The sequence below is a fragment of the Kwoniella pini genome, chromosome 5 (assembly GCF_000512605.2).
Source record: "Kwoniella pini CBS 10737 chromosome 5, complete sequence".
In the NCBI taxonomy this organism is placed as follows: Eukaryota; Fungi; Basidiomycota; class Tremellomycetes; order Tremellales; family Cryptococcaceae; genus Kwoniella; species Kwoniella pini.
Window position 1 is genome coordinate 329,496 of NC_091720.1, and position 15,428 is coordinate 344,923.

At 40.0% G+C, this 15,428-nt stretch overlaps 6 protein-coding genes across 6 annotated transcripts; 4 read left to right on the forward strand and 2 right to left on the reverse strand.

Moving 5' to 3' along the window:
* Positions 1–154: 154 nt before the first annotated feature.
* I206_103880 (uncharacterized protein) lies at positions 155–1,162 on the reverse strand (the record flags this gene model as incomplete). The annotated part of the gene is made up of 4 exons (XM_019156277.1): positions 155–658; positions 750–843; positions 895–943; positions 1,006–1,162. 4 exons carry the CDS (start codon positions 1,160–1,162, stop codon positions 155–157), a joined length of 804 nt encoding a protein of 267 aa, XP_019011235.1.
* Positions 1,163–2,234: 1,072 nt separating this feature from the next.
* On the forward strand, positions 2,235–4,960 carry I206_103881 (uncharacterized protein; the record flags this gene model as incomplete). Its single annotated transcript, XM_070202846.1, has 9 exons — positions 2,235–2,349; positions 2,519–2,831; positions 2,917–3,281; positions 3,363–3,413; positions 3,464–3,666; positions 3,735–4,026; positions 4,096–4,761; positions 4,831–4,877; positions 4,946–4,960. 9 exons carry the CDS (start codon positions 2,235–2,237, stop codon positions 4,958–4,960), a joined length of 2,067 nt encoding a protein of 688 aa, XP_070058947.1.
* Positions 4,961–5,640: 680 nt separating this feature from the next.
* Positions 5,641–6,764, forward strand: I206_103882 (uncharacterized protein; the record flags this gene model as incomplete). Its single annotated transcript, XM_019156275.1, has 6 exons — positions 5,641–5,669; positions 5,762–5,832; positions 5,914–5,959; positions 6,056–6,245; positions 6,319–6,595; positions 6,700–6,764. 6 exons carry the CDS (start codon positions 5,641–5,643, stop codon positions 6,762–6,764), a joined length of 678 nt encoding a protein of 225 aa, XP_019011233.1.
* Positions 6,765–7,104: 340 nt separating this feature from the next.
* Positions 7,105–8,709, reverse strand: I206_103883 (uncharacterized protein; the record flags this gene model as incomplete). The annotated part of the gene is made up of 5 exons (XM_019156274.1): positions 7,105–7,206; positions 7,289–7,393; positions 7,464–7,554; positions 7,624–7,769; positions 7,870–8,709. 5 exons carry the CDS (start codon positions 8,707–8,709, stop codon positions 7,105–7,107), a joined length of 1,284 nt encoding a protein of 427 aa, XP_019011232.1.
* Positions 8,710–9,239: 530 nt separating this feature from the next.
* I206_103884 (uncharacterized protein) lies at positions 9,240–12,776 on the forward strand (the record flags this gene model as incomplete). Its single annotated transcript, XM_019156273.1, has 2 exons — positions 9,240–9,349; positions 9,407–12,776. The coding sequence occupies 2 exons, from the start codon at positions 9,240–9,242 to the stop codon at positions 12,774–12,776; spliced, it is 3,480 nt and encodes a 1,159-aa protein (XP_019011231.1).
* A 586-nt stretch (positions 12,777–13,362) lies between these two features.
* On the forward strand, positions 13,363–15,345 carry I206_103885 (uncharacterized protein; the record flags this gene model as incomplete). The annotated part of the gene is made up of 4 exons (XM_070202847.1): positions 13,363–13,682; positions 13,761–14,332; positions 14,435–15,238; positions 15,311–15,345. 4 exons carry the CDS (start codon positions 13,363–13,365, stop codon positions 15,343–15,345), a joined length of 1,731 nt encoding a protein of 576 aa, XP_070058948.1.
* Positions 15,346–15,428: the final 83 nt, after the last annotated feature.

The window sequence follows — 15,428 nt, forward strand, 5'->3', positions numbered from 1 at the left end:
TTTGCGTGTTTTCATATAATGATTAATGCCTGCTATTCCGAGCCACAAACGAGATCAATCATAGGGGATTGATGAATCCATGACTATATACGAATGTATCAAACAATTGTCCGTCAAATCCTTTTTTCCATCACCCACTGCTCTCCGTTCATACTCATAGCCCAGTGAAGACACCTCCAACCACAGCAACTCCGACTCCGAATACCATCCCAACCAGAGTTGGTAATCCCATAACTCCTGATCCAGCAATGACAAGTGGTAAAGCACCACTTGAAGAATTTCTATCAGCCGTACCATTGGAAGTACCGTTAGTACCTGAAGGCTTGGCTGAAGATCCAGTATGACTTCCAGTAGATCCTTCATCCGAAGTAGAAGAGATTGTATCACTTCCACCGTTGTTTACACCAGCAGAAGCTGATGCGGTACCAGAAGCAACGGAAATAGCTGATACACCACTCGTAGCTGAAACAGCAGATGGTTCCACTATTCCAGCTCCACCAGTCTTCTCAGCTACGTCAACTGACCAAGGATCAGAAGCTGTAGCTTGAGCAACAGAAGCTGAAGATTGAACTTCATCTCCATTAGAGAAAGTAGCATGTTTATATCCATCAGGAGCGGAATCTGACCATTCGTAGATTGATCCAGTGGCGTAGAAGAGCTAAAGGAAATCAATTGAGATAATCAGATCTGTTATTTGTAACTAAGAAAATCGAAGATGCACACTATGAGGAATTGATTTGAATACTCACTTGAATGTAATATAATGTTTGATAATAGTTACCCGTACCATCACCAGCACAATTGGTGGATGCACATGTAAAAGCGGCGTTCTCCAAATCAGGTCTGAACCATCATATCGTAAGCGATAGCAAACAAGAGAAATAATAGACTGACTGAGGTATAATAGTAATTGTGTCGTTGAAGCCGGACAGACAACCGATTACTAGACAGCATCAATCATTAGCCGAAATCACTTAAAGGTCGCAACTTGAATATCCAACTTACCACATTGATAATCGTTAGTGATCCACTGGGGATATTGAGATAAGTCAGGTGCACCATTTTGACCTTCCGCTGGCGATGTACCGTTGGAAGCTTGATCTTGAGCTTTGACTCGATAGATGAGAGGGATAAGCGCCAGAAAAAGACCGAAGGAGAGCATTTTGTCAAAAGAGTGTACTGGTGTGGATTGTCAGATCTATGAAAAGTAGACCTAATCAAGAATCTCTAGGATGAATAAGAAGGATAAAATGGTTTCGACCTGGAGACAACTACAGACTTTTTTTGCTTTGTTATAGGGTATATTAGTATATAATCAATGACTATGATCAAATTCGCTACGATCAGATATACAGTAAGAGTTGACAAGATAATATGAGCTGATGATCAGTAAGTCTTGAGCTGACTCTCATTCATATTTTAGGATTGAGAGGGGTAAACCTAAAGTGAAGCAATATAAAAGCATTGAACAAAGGAAATATCCTTTCTGATCGAGAACCTTGCTTGAAACATCCTTCTGTTATTTGGCTTGGAAAGGTCTCAATAGTATATACATTGGGCCGTCAAAGGACGTTAAGATGATGGAGATGGTATAATCTGACTATTGGTTTGAAAACGAAAGGAGATGATAGATTTGATTGAGGTCAAGGGGAGAGAGGTTGATCTTCATGCACTCATATTACGTAAATATAAATCAACCCTCCGGTCTGATGGAGCGAGATCGGCCCGTTGAGACGTAGAGTACTGATCAAACTCAAGGGAGTGTGTGTATCTTGGGTCCGAATCCAAATCAAGTCAGTCAAGAAGCCACAAACAAGAGCTAAGAAAAGCTTGGCAAGACAAGCATGCATAGGCAAATTAATCAAATGATCAGATGGGAAATGCTTAATCACGTGGATAACTGCAAATTGAATGCATGACAACCCGAGCCCGAAGTGGCGATTCAACGTAAAAAGTGATCGAAAAATGGAGAGTTAGTAGTTGTATGAGTAATTTGTTTTGTGGGGGTAAATAAGGGTGGGTGCGTCATCCTCTTGCTTCCGGTAAATCATCAATTATACTTTGGCATTATTCACACTTTCATTCATTCATTCAATAAATCAACAAATCCCATTCATACATGACCATTGCATTGATTTGATTACTTCAGTCATCTACTCTACGCATACTTCGATACATAGATTGACTAGTATTCACATTCCATCCCATAATCATTCAAGTAGACCTCACTCAACATGGCACCAAGGAAGAACAAAGAAGCAGCTTCTTGGGAGGTCGATGCTGATAAACCAAAACCTGAAGGAGAGACTCGTATTCGAAGGGCATATTGTGTCAAAGACTTGGTGACCCGTAAGTCTACGTTAATTTGATTTGTTGACCAGAAGGGTCGTTTGCTGAAAGTAATGAATTTATCTTCTCATCTTGTTTCATCAATTCACCAATACCTCAACGCATTCGCCGCTAACCCTACTGTCCTCTTACACGGTCACATATCCCCAATTACCTTGGCAAATTACAGAACCAGCACCAGGGATCGATACAGTTCACGATGTAATGTTGTACGCTGCTAAGACTCACGGTTCTAAGAAAGGTTTCGCATCTCGTGATATCGAAAAGATCATCTCGGAGGAGAAAGAAGTGACTAAGATGGTTGGAGGAAAACCTACAAAGCAAAAGAAGACATGGAACTATTTCAAACTTTCCGCATTCGATTGGATGAGTTATGACGAAGCTTTACAGCGTGTCAAAGAGATTGGAGCTGGTTTGCGAGCATTGAAAGCGGATGATAAGCGTGAAGGAGACAAGTTTTTCAATATCTATGGTCAAACATCGTCAGTTACCTTCTAAACGTCTAACTTCTTTGCGTGCACCAGTGCAGACATCAAGGGTACTGATGATACTTTATGTGTGTATTAGGCGAAATTGGATGCTGGTTGCCCAAGCATGCGCTTTCAACGCCGTTCCCATTGCAACAGCATACGATTCGCTTGGACCTGACGGTCTCGAACACTCATTGAATGAAACTGAGGTCTATGGCATGTTCACTAATGCCGACCTGTTAGGTACATTAGTGAAAGTTATCGAACAATGTAAATCTGTAAAATTGATTGTGTATGATGGTAAATCCGAAGATGGAGCTGTGGAAAAGGTGAAAGCCATCAGAGACGATATCAAGCTTATTCACCTTGACGAAGTGATCAAAATTGGTAGAGAGAAACCTGTAGAATCTATTCCGGCAAAAGCTGAGGATGTTTACTGTTGCATGTACACCTCTGGTTCGAGTAAGTTGTGCATGCTCTGCCTTGTGCTATTGTGTTCCCGCATTATAGACTGAAAGCTGACAAGCACCCGCATCATCATAGCTGGTACACCCAAGGGTGTACTTCTTACCCACAGAAATGTCGTGTCAGCCAGTAAGCTAATTCTTGTCGGCAAACAGACTTTCGCTAACCATAGATCGTAGTCGGATCCGTGTGGACGTTGCTGTACGAATACCTCACCACCAAGGACACTTATCTTGCTTTCTTGCCCCTCGCACACATCTTAGAATTTGTAGTTGAAAATTCTTTCATCTTTGCTGGATTACCGATCGGTTACGGACGGGTGAAAACCTTGACTGATGCAAGTGTAAGGGAATGTAAAGGTGATATTGCGGAATTGAGACCTGTGAGTGCAGCTTCGGATCATCTACTGTTCGGTTGAATTGCTAACAACGTCATCTTCTCTACTCGCAGTCTATTTTAGTCGGTGTGCCAGCTGTATGGGAATTGATCCGAAAAGGTATCTTGTCGAAAGTCGATACTGCTGGATCGCTTAAGAAATCCATTTTCAACTTTGCACTTGGAGCCAAGCAAACAGCTAACAAATACGGATTACCTCTTGTCGGTGGCTTGACGGATAAGATCGTCTTCGATGGTGTTAGAGCTCAGACCGGTGGTCGATTGAAGATCATGTTCAATGGTGGTGGAGCTGTGTCGAAGAGTACTCAGGCTTTCTTGTGTACGGCTTTGGTCACTATGATTCAGGGTGAGTCTGAATGCTTTCGATCAGCCATCGTTGCGTGACGTTGGATTGATCATCTCTATTTGCTATCAGGTTACGGTCTTACCGAATCAACTGCCATGGCATGTATATTGAATCCAGCTTTCATGCAATATGGAGCGGTCGGAGGACCAGTGCCCGCAGCTGAGATCAAATTGGTGGACTCAGCTGAAGCAGGATACTTCTCTACCAACGAATTACCTCAAGGTGAAATATATGTACGTGGACCAGCAATTTTCAAGGGTTATTACAAGAGGCCGGATTTAGATGAAGAATCTTTCACAAAAGATGGATGGTTCAAGACTGGAGATGTGGGACAATGGAACAAAGACGGTACTTTATCTATCATTGATCGATTGAAGAATCTGGTGAAATTAGCAGGAGGAGAATATATCGCTATTGAGCATTTGGAATCAATCTATAAATCCTGCCCATTGGTAGCTAACGGAGCCATCATTGCCAATGGTGAACACAATAATCCCGCAATGGTAGTTGTTGCTCATCCTACCAATTTACCTGCTTTCGCCAAAAAGAATGGATTGGGAGACGGTGAAGATCTAGAACACCTCACCAAAGATGAAAGAGTTGTGGATGCTGCTCTGAAAGAATTGAATGCAGTGGGTAAGAAAGCTGGGTTAAAGGGATTGGAACTGTTAGAAGCGATTGTTTTGGTTGATGATGAATGGACTCCGGAAAGTGGTTTCTTGACCGCTGCACAGAGTGAGTTGGGTGTCATTCATCGAGACATGACTGCGAAGAAGCTCCAGTAGCTGATGCATTGTCGATTAGAATTACAGCGAAAGTTGATCTCTCAGCACTACGAAGACAGGATCAAGGTGAGTCAGCTCTCTTACTGTGTCACCTGTGATAGGTTGAAAGACAAGCTGACAATCAACGTGTATAGGCCGTATACCCTTAAATGGTGCTAAGCATTCGGAAGATTTACTGAGAATGCGATATACTGCGTATACCACCAGATATGTCGGCTTATATTAATGAGAAGCTATAGAAGAGGAGAGCCTACTCATTCCGTTAAAGTGTTAAAGGTGTTTATAAGATGAGATTTAATTTACCCCCTTGATCCATTATACGTATATACTGTTGGTTCGATTCGTTAATCCCATGATATGAGATGTATTATATGACACGTCAAACTACTCGCAGCTGCCGAACTTCATCCTAGACTTACATTGCTACGCATTGTAGTCAAAAAACTTACATGCAGTCACTCCCAATGTACGCATGGAATTGTTTTGTGCGATTGTAGTAGTGATGTTATAGTACTCCGGTTAATTGTAATTCATTTAATAACCGGTTCCAAGCTGATGGTACTATTGAACGAATTCCAATTCAACTTGGACTAGGTTTATTTGTTAATTCTATTCTATCATCTAATGTGATTGTTATTATTATCAGATCGTACATTTCATTCGAATATAGAGTATTGAAGAGTCTTGATAAAGCGTAAAGAATCAAGAAGAATAAAGAGAGTACAAATATTATAGGAGAAAATAACGAGATTACTCAACTTCTTAAATTCGATTTCTCATATTATCTTATCGATACATATGAATATATAGATTTTGTTCTTTTTTCAACATGTCATCAATTCAACAATTTTTAATGAAGTGAGTAATATTCGCATATGTACTTATTAAGTAGACTAAAAGAAGGGAAAAAATAAATGTTAATTATCAAAATTTGATTATATTGTTAATAGTCCTGCCAATCAAGAATGGTTAGCTATTTTAAAAGGTGCAAGAAATGGATTAGTATATGGAGTTAAAATTCGTATGTAAATGATCCCCTTTATATTTGAAATGAAATTATGAAGTTGATTGTTTTTTTTGGATTTTTTTTTGAATGGGTTAGGATTTCCTCATGCACTTGTAATGACTTTATTATTCTCTCATAAACCGTGAGTTTATTGATTTGATTTTTCATGACACCCATCAACTGCTCATAATTGCTTGATCATTTTCATTTTATTTGATAATTTTCAATATATTTATAGATGGCCAGCAAAGATAAAAGGAATTATAAATGCAACACGTACACATGCAACGAATTTATGTAAATTTGTAACAATTTATAAATTAATGTTACTTTTACAAAAAAAATTAAATGGTGGAAAAGAACGTGATTTAGATACTTTTATTGCAGGTGGATTAGGTGGATTTTGGGTTTTTGGAGAAAGAACAGCTGTAAGTTAAAAAAAAAGTTTTTCGAATATAATATAATACCTGAATCTGATTTTTGGTTTTTTTTTTTTTTAAGATAAATGAACAAATAGTACTTTATGTAATGTCAAGAGTAATATTAGCATTTTTACCTAGATTATATGAAAATGAAATAGGAGGAAAATCTTTTAAATCACCAATTTCTCCATTAAATCATCCTTTACCTTCTTTAAATTCAATTCAATCAAATCCAAAACCTATTCCACCTGCAAATTTACCTTTTACAATTATAAGTACATTAAGTTGGGCAGGTGTAATGTATTTATTTAGACATAGAGGTGAAAGAATTCAACCTGGTATGAATAATAGTATGAGTAAGTTTTTTTATTCTTTTAGTTTTTTTATTCACATTGAGAGGTAATTGCAAAAATTGGACTTTTTCCAAAGAGATTACTAAATTTTGAAAATTATTTTATAGGATATTTATATCATGATTCTGAAGTTTGGACAAATCTTAAAACTCTTTTATGGCATAATAAATAGATTTTAGATTGTTAGGTAATTTATGCTAAAGGGATCTGCTGTAATGAATTTAAAACTTGTTATTTGGAAATGCTATTGTTTTCTGACACCAGCTTGTCATTCACATCATATGAGATCGTGCATCTAAATCGTTATATGAATATAAGATAATATTACAAAAGTACATGTACAAGCTGAGCGAATATATTTGATGATCCCATTGATCTTCATTAGTGATCTCACAACTGCTGAACTCCAAAGATTCTAATTATGTCAAACGCGTTTCGTTCGATAACTAACCGCAATAAACTGGGAGTTGTCAATTTCACTTATTCACCTGAAAACTAAACCCAGGAAATAATCATTGTACTTGTTCAGGAGCACGAGTTTCTAATTTAGTTTCTGTAGATTCTGTCCAAATCATCATATCTTCTACAGGTAAATCATCAAGTATTTCAATTGTCTATAATTGTTATATTTAGATCAATCAGCTCCAAGCGATAAATTGATTTTTGTGAATAAGAATAAAGAGAAGTGGAACATACCTTTTCTAAATCAATTACACCGTCAGCTACACCATTTTCAATCTCATTTAATTGATTTTGTTTCTCAACTATCGATTTATATTTCTCTGAACAATAATTACGCATCTAGAAAAAAAAATCAGAAGATTTAGCTATCAATTGTCAATTCTACATGGCGCGAGGCAATCGAATTTACCTCCAAATATTCTTCACGTAATTTCGCATAAGCTTCATCGTATATTGGTAATACTGAAGAAGCGACCAAAGCATTTGGCGTTACATCTGGTCTGTACAAGCAACACAGAGTTAGCTTGTTTTCTTCAATTCATTGGATTGATACGACTAAATTAGCTCACCTCCAAGCATCTGGTCTACCCAATTTACCACTCTCAGAATCAGGTGGATTTGCTCTTAAGTAATCCCTTGCTTCTTTATCTACTTCATCTATTGCTCGTAATGCTGGACCAACTTTATAATGATCTAAATGAGAATGAGCATGAACCTATACGTCAAGGATATCAGTTCCATCTTATTTTCATGATCACAAGTAGAATCACCAATAAAGTGATCGCTTCCAATCGCATTTAACATGATGTACTCACCAGAATATTAGACCTCATAGTTTGACTTGCACTAAAACAAACATCCTCCATTGGTCGACCCAATTCTTTCGTTAAAAGTGGAAAACAACCTTTTAGATGCTCTGTAGTCCACCTCTGCGCACCTGCTTTGACAGCTCGCTCTAAAGTCTCCATAGTCAGTTGATATCTTCTCCCGAATTCGTATTCCTCTTCTTGAAGAGCTTGAGGTCTAGGTGGAGAAGGAAGAGGTTCCATTGTTTTCCTTCTTGATCGAGGTGTTTTGGGTATTGAAGGTTGTGATGAAGGAGTTGTAGGTGGATGAATATTTGAAGGACCTGCTTGAGCGCTAAGAGATCCAGTTGGAGGAGTAATTGATTGATGAGCGTCGTCTTCTTTACGAGATTTTATTGGTTTTTCAGGACTTGGTTCATCAATCTGCATGGCATTTTCCACTATATTCTCAGCTTCATTCTCATCCTCAACTTCATTTGAAGCAGTATCATCTAAAATCATAGGTTGATCGTCTACTTCTGGTAATTGTTTTGGTGAATCAGGAATTGGAGAAGGAGTAGGAGCAGGTCTTATAGGTCTTTCATCTACATGTTCAATCCTTTCAGTTAAATTGTTATCGAGATCCGCTTGATCTCCTGGTGGTGTACGCATTACACCTGGATGTCGTGGTACGAATGCTTTAGAGTCAGATATATTAGATATCGTAGTTTTATCAGCTTCGACTGCTTTCTCTTCGTCAATTTCGATTCGAGGTGTTTCATCCTCAATCTCATTAGGCGGGATAAGTGGTCGAGGTGAAACGGATGGTAAAGGTTGTGAGCGGTTTGGCGGTGTACGTTGAAGGCCCATCTTGTACCGCAAATTCGTACACAGGGTCGTCTTCTACGATCCTGATGGCGTTAGAGAGAGTAATTTGGCAAGGTTTATTCGAAATGAGATAAGAGCGTGAACATTGATTGTGCTGAATTGTCTGTTTGTTTTTTGTTTACATTCGATAGACGCGTTCGGGGGTAATGCAAATCAACCGTGGGAAAAAATAAAACTCAGTCACAATTTACGTAATTTGATTTTGCTTAAGGTTTCAGACTTGAAGGAACGCATCTCAAACGTCATCATATAAAGAGTAAGAGTATCACTCGGGAAAGATTACGCACCAAAAAGACAAAAGAGTACAACCTTGTATACTCTTGCTGCGTTCATTCTTCAAAAGTTACACCCCTTTGTCAGTGGAAAGAAGCATAGTATATACCCAGTCAACAGACAGTCAGATTGAAGAAGAATCAGACAAGCATCACCAATAGTAACAAAAATTGTCAATGCTCATGCTAGCTGTTTAAGTAAGTCACGCGAGATTGACGCGCATGAGCGTATGGAGCTGAATGAAGGTTGATTTAGCAGTCACTGAAGCACGACTTTGCAACGATCTTTTCCACATACAACCACTAAGCCATACTATAACGACGACAGTAGCTTCCAAATCAATATGTAAGTTCAACTGAGTTGTATACTTGCCACTTTACTGATCTTTCCTTGCAACGGTTATAAGGCCCGACGATTCACTAACACCACCTTCTGGTAATTCCCGTTCTTCCTCTCCGTCCGGTGGACAGGGTGGACAACCGCGAATAGTATCTGGCTCACTTAAAGACCGAATTGCCAAATTCAATAATCCCTCAGCGCCACCCCCTGTACCTAGAGCTCATTTCGCTCGTCAAGAACCTTCGATTAGCCGAGGTGGATTAGTAGGAAATCGGATCCCATCTTTAGATCCGAAGACAGCAGGCATGATCAATTCAGGTAGAGATCATCCTAATGAAAAAAGGAGAATTTCCGAGAACAGAGGATTGATCGGAAATAGAATCCCAAGTATGGGCAATCAGAACAATGTAGTTCTTCTGCAAAATCAATCTACCGGTTCATCTGGTACGGGTACCAATACCCCTTCTTCAGCTACCATTCCCAAACCTTCAACAACCTTTGCTGCCCCGGGAGCACGATCAGCAAGTCCATCAGGATCAATCGGCAGTAGTGCGGCTGGAACATTCGAATCTTCGAATTCACCTATCACTTCGCGTTCATCTTCCCCTCCTACTTCTCCTGGCGCAGGTCTTCCACCATCGCTTGTAGCTGCTTCTTTACCCGTTCTGGATGGAACTGCTACCCCATCCTCAACAAGAGCAGAGCAAGGGGATAATGTATCTGAGTTATCCTTATCAGTCCCTTCGACTCCCATCGCAACTGGCACTCCACCACTTCCTGCACCAGAATACGATCTTGTGGCTTCGAACCTAAAGCTCGCCACTGCTAATGCTTCAGCGGCCAATCCAATGATTAGAGGTCTTTCAGCTCAATCCTCGGCAAGTAAAAACTTTGCTCCTTCCATCTCCTCTTCACTAGCCACTCAATCGCGAGGAAGTGAGGAAGAGACCTCGATGATGCAAGATGTGAGTGGAGTATCAACCCCTATCGGTACGCCTAGAGCGGCAAGACGAGAATTAGGGGAAGGAAGTGTTGTCGGCGAAGGTAGCGTCGTGGGTGAGGGTAGTGTGATGGGCGACAACGATGTTGAGGAGCTTGGTAACAAATTGGAAAAGCTCGAGGTCAAAAAAGAGGATACAGAGGCTGCAGAGCCGACCTCCGAGCCGCCCAAGGACAAATCAGTACGACAGCAGATGTTCGACAACTTACCTGAAGAAGCGGTTGTTGCCGACGAAGGATCGAGCCTTGCGGATGGACCTGCCGATGATGCGAGTAACGAATCCGTAAACGGAGACGAGACTGAAGGCGAGGCCCAATCTCAGCCCACCATCAATGTGTCTGATTCGTCAGCCGATCCCAACGTATCAAGCGATCTCGACGATTTGAAAGCCGGCAAACTATCCTCTGCGCCGAAATCTGAATTGAACAGCGACAAATCGCACGACAAGAAAGAAGATCCAAATCTCGCACCAGATTTAGCGGATCTCAAAGCTGGAAGACTATCGCCCGCCCCGGTATCCGAACCGAATCCCGCTGACAAGAGGTCCGAGGAACAACCAGATTCATATCATTCAAAGGACAAGCATGATCCAAATCAGGCGGCTGATCTTGATGATCTCAAAGCTGGTAAACTAGGTGCAGCAGGAGACGAGAATCGGCAAGAGTCTGGACCACCCGATCAACCCTCTCGAGATATCGGACTGAGTATACCAGCCAACGCTATGGCAGGTGATACTTACACTCAAGGTATAGCTGAGCATCCTATCGCAGAAGACGAAGTCAAGGAACAAGGTGGGGAAGCAGGACAACATATGGATGATGTTGAGACTGCTGATCAAGTGATTGAACCTGGAGAAACTGAAAATCAAGATATATCCAACTACGATGGTGGAATCAATGAAACAGAAGAAACCGTTTACGTTGGTCCAGGTGAGATGGAGGCAAAAGAAGGTGGTGCCAAAAAGAATATTGCCGGTTCCACTCAGTGGTTCGAAAGTGAATACAAGCAGAAACACATAGAGAGAGGTTCTTCCCATGAACAGCAAAACACCGAATCAAATAATGCATATCAACAAGATGAACCCAAGAATGGCGATCCCGATTTGATCAACCCAACATATAAAGGAGATGACTCTAAATCGGCTAAAGAAGATCCGTATAAACCCGAATTCAAACCTCCTACTTTGCAAGAAGCTGGAAAACCGATCAGTCAACTTGACAATGACCCACAAGCGAGAAAAGATCAAGAAGAGAAGAATCCTACTAAAAGACCAATTGAGCCTGAACATTATATCTCGCCTCAAGAAAAAGACGAAAAAGATGAACAGAAGGAACAGGACATGGACGCCGAAGAAGTCACTTCATCAGCGGCCGATGACGTCGACAACGGAGAAAGAACACAAGCTACTGAAGTGGAGGCCCCACCTACACCCCTTAGTGCCAACCCTGCTGGGGTGCAAACATCCGAAGAGGAAGACAAGTCGTCGCCGTCATCAGCACGGACGGAAACTCCTTCGACTCCTAAGCCTAACACCCTTCATATCGGCGAAGGCCTTCAGACTGAAAGTGATCAACCGCCTGTCACTGCAATCGGCGCAGAAGCGACAGAGGATCAGATCACTTCGAGATCGGCAGACGAACCGAAACAGCTCCACATTGAACCTGCACCGATCGCTCAGCCAGCTTCAGCCGAGTCAGCCGAGTCAATCGATAAATCATCCCATACAGATCAAGAAGGTGTCGAGTCTCAAAAAGAAGGAGTAGACGAATCGACTATCGGCTCAGGTGCGAAGACCCCATCTTTCCCTGATCCTCCAACTGCCGACCCCGATGTGGAAGATCCCATAACCTCACCTGGTGAATTGGAGATCCCAAACAGCGAGGGAGGACATAGTGGATTCGCCACACCGATAGATGGTCAATTCTTGAAGAGTTTTCCGGATGTTCCTGATGAAGATAAACCTAGAGTACAGGTTCACGTTTCGTCGCCTGTTACGACACCCCAAAAGCCTTCCGCCGCGACCGCTCACACTCCCACAGATTCTATTACTCACAACCCTAGTGATGTCGATCTTGATTTACCTGAAAACATCAAAAATGTTAAGAAGAATTACATTGAAAGAAAAGGTCCAGGTGATGGTGAAGCAATTGAAATCCCTGATGATTTCCCTTCTACGCCTGTAGCTAATATTCCTGGTAAATCGAAACCCCTTCGAGAAGGATTATCGGTAGATAAAACCAACACCCCGGAAGCGAGTTCTCGTAAAGCATCGGAGCAAGAAGATTTAGATGCTACTCCTCAACAACAATTTAGAAGCTCTGGATCGTTGAGTAAAAGGTTATCAGCTAGACGTAGTCCCAAATCACCTTTACTGGATGATGAGGATCCAGGAGATTTTGAACCTGGAGAAGAAGGTTGGGCTGTAGTGACCAAGTGAGTATAGTTTTTCGCGTTCAGCACTTCTCAACGACTGTGATATGTGATTCATACCAGTATATTTAACTTGAGAGATTTCATTGCTGATATATTCCAATTTGGCATTGCAGAGGTCGTGATTCCTGACTTGATCTGTCGGTCATGATATACCAAATGATTGGAATAGGTCTGATAATTACGTATATCGTGATGTGTTAATTCCAAAAAAGCTTGTAATGGAGCAGCAATGACGAGGAGTTATGATATTTATATATAAGTGTATATATACTTTACGTACGATTCATGAGATACAATATTTATGTATATTATGCAATGAAGACAGACAAGGAAGGTTGGTGGTATAGTATGGTGATTTACCATTGGAAGTCCCGGTTAATAGATATTGGGGTCCCCGCTCAAATAAGTAGTAACTACTCGTATCAGCTTCTAACTAACTTCGTTGTTCTTGATTCATATCCTAATCCAGTTCCACTTGATGACTGCAGTAATCATACCAGGAAGCGTTACGACACAATGACAATATTCATATAGCTTAGACAGACATTTGCCATGATAGTAGAATCAGTATGATAAACTCAGCAACAGCAATGACGATATCATCTCATCGTGATTTCCTAAATGATATACTCCTAAAGCAACGAAATAGACGTAAGCTTATAGATCCGGAATACAACTTCCCTGTACCACATAACCTATCTCGAAAATCTCAAGATGACTCATCGGCTGTTCAAGATCAACACGATGCTCAAGAGGAAGAGGAAAATGGAGTAATTAGTAAAGACAATGTATTAAATTATATAAAAGAAGAAGAAACTATAAGAAATGATTATTGTAATTGGTTTGGAAAATCAAATGAATTACCAAGTAATTATATATTAGGTTCAAAAGATGAAGAAATATGTGAAGAGTAAGTTTTAAAAAATAAATTTCATTAATATAAAAAAATGAAATTCAAAGTTTAAAAAAAATAATTCAAAAAATATAGATATCCAGCTTTAAAAAAACTTATGAATTTAAAATCAAATTTAGTTAAAAATCATTCACATCAACCACTTTTATTAAATTTACCTTTTTCTTCTTTTTCTCCTTCTTTTTCATTTAATTCTATATTATCTTCATCATTAGGAAATAATAATAAATTTGATGTTATTTTAATTAATCTTTTAAATTCTTTAACTTGGGAAGAAATTTCAAATTTACCAATTAGACAAATTTCTTCTGATCCTGGATTTATTTTTTTATGGTGTGGAAAAGGAAATGAACAAGGTTTAGAAAGAGGAAGAGAATGTTTTGCAAAATGGGGATTTAGAAGAGCTGAAGATATAGTTTGGGTAAAAACTAATAAATCAAATTCAACTTTTCAAAAAGATGATCTATGGGAAGAAAATGAACAAAAAGAAAAAGACCAAAAAAGAAAGGTCGAAAATGGTTCTTTATTTTCTAGTCAAAAATATCATTGTTTAATGGGTATAAGAGGAACAGTAAGAAGATCAACTGATACGAGATTCGTTCATTGTAATGTTGATACGGATGTTATGGTTTGGGAATGTGATGATGGTGAGTTTGGCCTTGAAGTATATCGTGAAAACCTCTTTCTTTAACTCATGAGACCGTTTTGCGTTCTACTTCTTTTTATTGACGATTTATCATTATCTTTAGAATCGACATCTCCAGCCTTTCCACCGTACCTATATACACTTATCGAAAATTTCTGTCTTGGAACAAGAAGACTTGAATTATTTCCTACGAATCCCATTCCGCGTAGAGGCTGGGTTACAGCTTGTCTTGAGTCTCCTAATCCCTTGGAATTTGATAACGAAGTACAGATATTTGATCCAGTGACTTATCCATCCTTGATACCTGAATCAGACGGTAAACCGATTTTACCATATCATACCGAGATTGACACATTAAGACCTAAATCACCTCAAAGACGTCCCAGGAACCTACCTGGTGGTGCGATACCCGGCGGTGGGGGTGGAAGACCCAATTCAATACCTAATTCAGGATTTCGACCACAAAATAGACAAATGTATAATCAACGAAATCAACAACCACAGCAAATGCAATCTCATATGGGAGATATGGGTATGCAAGGCTTTAATCAATTCAATATTCTAGGAGGAGGAGGTAATCAAATGAACCCGAATCAAATGATGATGCAGCAAATGGCTATGATGAATATGGGTATGGGTTTACCAATGCCAATGCCAATGCCGATGGGAATGGGAATGGGAATGATACCTTTTGGTCAACCTCAATTCCCTAATATGGGGATGGGATTGGGTATGAATATGGGAATGAATAATGGACAACCTGGAGGTTTCTGTCAACCTCAAATGAATATGCCAATGGGAATGGGAAATATGGCATTTGGTTTCGATCCAAATCAGATGAATATGAATATGGGAGGGTATAATCAACAAAATCAGAGTCAAAGTCAAAGTCAAAGTCAAGGTCAAGGTCAAGGTCAAGGTCAAGGTCAAGGTCAAGGTCAAGGTGGAGATCAAACTCAACAGAGCGATATGGGCACAGGAATGGGATGGCAAGGCAATTGGCAGTGGATATGAGCAAAATTCCTTAGCCATTCAGACTCCATACTCGATCGATACTTTACTTCAGCGTTGTATCATATATATGTATTGCATGATGA